Source organism: Culex quinquefasciatus, chromosome 1 (assembly GCF_015732765.1).
Source record: "Culex quinquefasciatus strain JHB chromosome 1, VPISU_Cqui_1.0_pri_paternal, whole genome shotgun sequence".
In the NCBI taxonomy this organism is placed as follows: Eukaryota; Metazoa; Arthropoda; class Insecta; order Diptera; family Culicidae; genus Culex; species Culex quinquefasciatus.
This window is the reverse complement of record NC_051861.1, coordinates 22,745,757-22,751,762: the sequence shown is the minus strand read 5'-3', so window position 1 is coordinate 22,751,762 and position 6,006 is coordinate 22,745,757. Positions and strand designations below refer to the sequence as shown.

The following is a 6,006-nucleotide window of genomic DNA, read 5'->3' as shown; positions in this document are numbered from 1 at the left end:
CAAAAGTTGATTCAATAAATACTGGATATATTAATTTACATCCATAAACCTCGTGGACACTTGGGGGGGGGGGAGGTCAGCGATTGTCCACGCCCCATACAAAAAAAGATTTGCTTTGTAAGCGGATGATTCTGGGTTCGATTCCCATCTGCTCCAACCTTCCATCGGATGGGGAAGTAAAATGTCGGTCCCGGCCTTGGTTGTTAGGCCGTTAAGTCATTCCAGGTGAAGGAGTTGTCTTCATGCCATAAGTACAAACAACACACCAAACCAAGCCTTCTCCGGTGGAATCGCTGGCGGCGGTTGGACTCACAATCCAAAGGTCGTCAGTTCAAACACGGGGGTGGAAGGTTCCTTGGAGTAGAAAGAGGTTTGGGTGCTCTCCCCATTCAAGCCTTCGGACTCCTAGGTTCGAGCAGAAACTTTCAATAGAGACCACAAAAGACCCGGGGGTCGTTAATGTGGATGGTTTGATTGAAATCCATGATGACGGCCAAAATGGCGGTGATGCAATATTGAAAAAATGCATTTTATAATTTAAAAGGCAATCAACAATTCAAATTTGACTAAAATGAGGTCGTAGAACTCAAATTTTATGTTAGAAACAAGAAAATAAAAACAAAATCTTAAAAAAAAGTTTTTGTTCGTGATTTGATTATTCGAAGTCACATACAAACCTTCGGATAATCGAACTTCAGATAATCGAAACTTCGGATAATCGAGTCTGAACTGTATTGGTTTTTGAAATTTTTTACGTTTAGACCACTTTTCTAAAAAACAGTTTTAGTAAATGATTTTTGTATTTTTGAAGAGAGACAATAATTTTGCATTGTTCGTGAGTCTTTTTGTAACATCTTCTATTTGTAAGAAAATTTTGTAAGAAAAAAATCGTGACATCACCTTATAATTTAACTTTTAAACTTAAATCTTTAAAAATTTCTGAGAAGTGGCGTGTATTTTTCTTTCAGTGTATTTTTTTCAGATAATCCGTCCAATTTCCTACAAGTTTGTCTTTGAACACTTTTTGACACGATGTAATGGCTGTACTGTAATTTTGGAATTACAAAATTCAAACATATTTAAATAACTTATACACTTCTCAAATGTCATTCTCGAGTGACTGGCACAAAATTGCTTTATATAAGCCTAGGATAACATGTCAACACATTTTCATTGAAATCGGAGAGGGTCGGGTACAAAAGTAATAGAAAAAATCCTGATTTGAGCTGGAATCACTCAATAGTCCATGTTTTGGATATTTCAAACAAATCATTGGTCAAGTCGAAAATTTACCCATCGTTTGATGAATTTGCCTTAAACAGTCTTTCTATGTATGTAACTATTACAAGAATAGTTTAGAATTTCATTTCGGTTAAGCGTTCATTCAATTACTTTCTTTCTACAACTTGGCCTGCAATAAATCTGTCTCACCTTTGTTACCACCAATTAAAAGATAAACTTCAAATAAACTTGGGTAATTCTCTACCAACTCACACGAAATCGGAAAAAGTTGCCCCGACCCCTCTTCGATTTGTGGTTTTGCTTATAAACATCACGAGTTATCGTGATTTTACGAAAAAAAGTTTTGAAAAAGTTACTTTTTGTGTTTCTCTTTGTTTCGTCGTCTGTGTTTGTCGCGGGTGACCATGAACGGCTATGATCGATGACGACCAACTTTTTCAAAAAATTTTTTCGTAAAGTCGCGATAACTCGTGATGTTTATAAGCAAACCTCTTATGTCTATATATCAAAATTTTTGTTATTGTCTGCTCTACAACTTTGTAAAACATTGTAACACTCTAAAAAATAACCCTGCAAAGTTTGAAAAAACACGAAATTTTAAAATGAAAATTTTTGTTCTAAATGAAAAAATGACCCTTCTGGGTCAATGTAGATTCGAAAAGTACATTAAATTTCCCATAAAATGACTTGCTCCAAAAAATTTTACAGTCGAGTAACGGAAAATGGGAGAATTTTTAAAACTTTTTTAGTGTTTTTTTTCGATGAAAAATACGTTTTTTCGGAATTCCGAGTACGCTATCAAATCGGGCGTCTAATTTTACATAAAAGTGCCTTTGACACCAAACTTCTATCTCATCACAGTTTCAGGCTGCAAATTATTGAAAAACACCTCTTTTTTCGCATGTTCAAAAATGGAAGGGGTCGTACCGCCCCTCCGTCACGAGATATCAAAAAACGGACCTCGGATTCGTGATCAGGGACAAAAGTTACCCCTTAGAACAAAGTTTCACGCAAATCGAAGAGGGGTCGGGGCAACTGCTGTGTGAGTTGGCGGAGAATTACCCACTTCACAGTTGAAAATCGTGGATTTCCCAAAGATGCATGCACCAGATATTACAGTTTTTGCTGAGTGTGCCAACCTTGGCTGCACCTAATTACCCCGAAAGAGCAACGATTTATCACCGGGCGCCAATGAGTTCCATCTTTCTGACTTGGAGAACCTTGCGGAGGGGAAAAGCCTGCTGTACAAACATCTCACGACCCATAAATGCGCGTGGCTCGTTCCCATTTCCAGGTTGGGAGTTGCAAGGTTGAGAACGAACCAGTGTATTCCAATGATTTAAACTGGTTACTGCTGTTTCCGTATCTCCTTCACTAATTTGTTCATTAGCCGAGGTGATTTAGGGCTTCTGTTTCTAACCCTGGGCAAGCAGCAGTAATGAATGGTATGCCATAAAACTGGGCATATAAAATAGCTGTTGATTTTTAGCGTGGTAACGATTGTTGAACTGTCAAGAGTTAAACGATAGTAAGGTAATCTTATCATAGATTTAAAATGAATATTAATGATTTGATCATCTTGAAGAAATTAATGATCCGATTACCATCTCCGGAAACTGGGCCAAGTTCATCAGTCTGAAAACAAACAGTACATCGTAAGTTACAATTGCCTTGCACGCGACAAATATCCGCTCCATATGAAAACATCAACAGTCATCAGTGATAAGGATCTACAACGGCGTTGATGCGCACTCACTAAACGTAACGGAATCAGAACGATCGAGAGCATAACTGCGGCTGCTGCTGGTGGCAGTTGCTCCAGATAACAAATATGTTGGAATTACATGCTATACGCAATTCGATGTCGTGTGTTGTTTCCCCCCTGGAGGGCTTATACCTATCTCATGTTCGTGCTCACGTTTGATCACATTAAATTAAAATGCTGTCCCAAATTCGAGGCTTCTAACTAAAGATTTAAAGGTTCCTACTGTTTAAAAAAGGTTTAAGAATTTTCCAAATCTACGATTTCTGTGCGATAACTAGCAGTCTTACCCTAATTAACGCGAAGCAAGTCGAGATAAAAACAGCATAATACATTTCTTCCAAGGGGGGTCTTCCGCAATTCTCGACATCAAGGGATGGCGCTCGGGTCCGACGCCTCCCCAAGAGAAGAGAAAGATTAAGATTGCAGGGTTAGCATCTTTCCTACCACGGGCGGTCATGGGATGGAATCAGCCGAAAGAAGCTGCTTCAAGAAAGAACGCACCCCCTCATTGAAATCAACCTGAACAGCAATTAAGACATTAGTGCTGCAGGCTGCAGGGGTCGATAGGATCGGGCTGGGGAAAACATTAATCTTTATCTCAATCTTTTTACGTTTCATTGTCCAACAGGTGCTTAGGGACTGCCAACGACGGAGGCAAAGTGATTCCGGACTTTGTGGGTGGCTGATGGGGGAGGGAGGAATTAAAGTGGAAATGTAATGCTAGTAATCTGATGATTAAAATTTCCATTCAGGTTTGTTTTTGAATGCATAATGTTTGTCGTAAATAGGGTTAAAGAAGCTTTATTTAAGATTTATACAGAAAATAGAGCCGTGCAATGGAAAGCGAAAAGACAAATTTGAACCATCCTAGTCTGTACCTTTGAAGTACGGTAAAAAGATGGGAAAGCCTTTCAAATATCATGTGCATTTCTTTTTTGTCCATTTCTCACAAGCTGCCCAATTTCCGTACGTTCTATTTATTTACACCTCCAATATCACTCGTCGTCATCTTCTCCAGTTGGTTGTTATCTCTTTGTGTCCACTTGTGATGCCCTTGAAGATCCATCGTCATCGTCTTCGCACAAACCTACTTATTGCACAAGCACGTCTCATCCATGTTGGCCCGAATCCAAGGCAGATATCGGGCCACTCGTGTGTACACCCCCGGATAACCGGCCCGGCCACAACCCACGCCCCACGAAACGATGCCCACGATCTCGTGCTTGTCCCCTTTCCGCACCAGTAGCGGACCTCCCGAATCACCCTGGCATGAGTCCTGCTTGCCCTTGCCAGCGCATAACTAAAAAAAAAAACAATAAATCAAATTAGTTTTGAGTAGGTTCCGTAGCTTCAAACCAATCTTACCATATTCGAAGTGATCCTCGACGCCCGGTACTTCATGTTCCGACACTGGTCCAACGTCAAGATCGGGACGTCCACGTGCTGCACGATCCCCGGCAGGGTGCCACCCTCGGACGTGCGACCCCATCCGACCACGGTACCAATCTGACCGGACGGTTCGCTGCGATCCTTGGGCAGGCACACCGGTTTGATGGTTTTCGTGAAATCAACCGGCTTGCGCAGCTTCAACAGCGCAATGTCATGGTTGTACGAGTTCTGGTCAAAGCTCCGGTGCCGGATGATGGCCGTAACAGCCCGCTGGATTGCCGTTGTCTCCGTAGCGATAAACTGATCGTGATCTCCCAAAACGACTCTAATCTTGTTGCGTTTCAACCTGCAAAATAAACGCCTTGATAGTAACTTTAGAATTCCCATGAGCTTTTTTCAACAGCAAACCTCCGAACGCAGTGAGCCGCCGTCAGCACGTAGTCCCGCGTGAGTAGCGAGGCTCCGCAGTGGAACTGGCCGTCGTAAACCAGCCGGGCAAGCCAGGGGTATTGGTTGACTCCGGTGGGTCGTCCCCCAACGATGCGAGTCTCCTGGTTGGCTGTGCCGCATTCTGTTATGTGGAAGAGAGGAAAACGAGCAAAGTTAGAGAGTTTGTAAGCTGCTTTCTTGTGAATGCGCCCGAGAGGTATGTGACGGGATGTACGTCGATGAATACTGCTGTTGGGAAGATTTTTCATTTCTGAACACGCGTGCTGAACCGGTTAAAATCGGTATGGCATGTGAACAAAACATCTACTGGCAAAATTGGACAAACTTTACAAGAATTCATGAAAATATTTGTTTTAAAGTCGTTTCATTCTGTTCCGATCGGTGGTTAAAAAGCAGGTATTTTTATATTTTTAAATGCGTCCAATTAAAAATACGTTGTAATTTATATTTTAAACCCTCTAAACAAAACCTTGAATAGTTCACAGTCTCGAAATAAATGTTTCCCGAAATAATTTGACCCATATTTTTTGTTTTGTCTTAAGGGTGACCTACGCCGTGTTAAGGTGTTCCTAAATAAGATAATTTTCATCAATTATCGCGAAAACCACATTTTTCGTTTGAAAACCACATTTTTCGTTTGAAAACTTGAAAACTAGCGGGTCTTGAGACCAAAGAGCCTATGTCTGAAAATATTGTTATCGGGTTACTCGGACAATTTCACAAAACATATTAAAACTATAGTTATGTTTCATCTACAGGATTCCAAGTAGAGCGACCAATTTCCCGTCCCGGGAAAAAAATCCCGGGATTTCCCAAAAAAAAATATTTCCAGTTTCCCGGGAAATTTATAAATTTCCCGGGAATTCCCGAAATTCAAGCGGAAGTATACATTTTCTTAAATTTTTGGAACCATTTATTGTAATTGCTCTGAAAAAATAATAAATGAACAAACTCAACATGATTTTGTTCAATTAAATGTATTTTTTAGTTTATATTAAATTATCAGAAATTATGATATCAGAATTATTTCTGATCCTAGAATTAATTTTTTAAGCAACTGGATCAACTAGATCTTGCTTAATGAGTATTAAATTATTAGAATTAGGTAAGCTTTTAACAGATTGATGTCATTAATCAAAACAATATTAACTGCTTACCTC

General features: G+C 40.1%; 1 protein-coding gene across 1 annotated transcript; it reads right to left on the bottom strand.

Annotated features, from left to right (window-relative positions):
- Nucleotides 1-3,972: 3,972 nt before the first annotated feature.
- LOC6035567 (serine proteinase stubble) lies at nucleotides 3,973-5,094 on the bottom strand. Its single transcript, XM_038251107.1, has 4 exons — nucleotides 5,061-5,094; nucleotides 4,805-4,967; nucleotides 4,373-4,742; nucleotides 3,973-4,307 (listed from the first exon to the last, which is right to left on the bottom strand). The coding sequence occupies exons 1-4, from the start codon at nucleotides 5,092-5,094 to the stop codon at nucleotides 4,095-4,097; spliced, it is 780 nt and encodes a 259-aa protein (XP_038107035.1). The 3' UTR covers nucleotides 3,973-4,094.
- Between the last annotated feature and the right edge of the window lie 912 nt (nucleotides 5,095-6,006).

Coding starts and splice junctions, on each gene's coding strand:
- LOC6035567 (XM_038251107.1), bottom strand. CDS start 5,094: ATGAAAAATCTTCCCAACAGCAGTATTCATCGAC. Junction 4,968..5,060: donor CAACAGCAGTATTCATCGAC/GTACATCCCGTC, acceptor TCCACATAACAG/AATGCGGCACAGCCAACCAG. Junction 4,743..4,804: donor GCGGCTCACTGCGTTCGGAG/GTTTGCTGTTGA, acceptor TTTATTTTGCAG/GTTGAAACGCAACAAGATTA.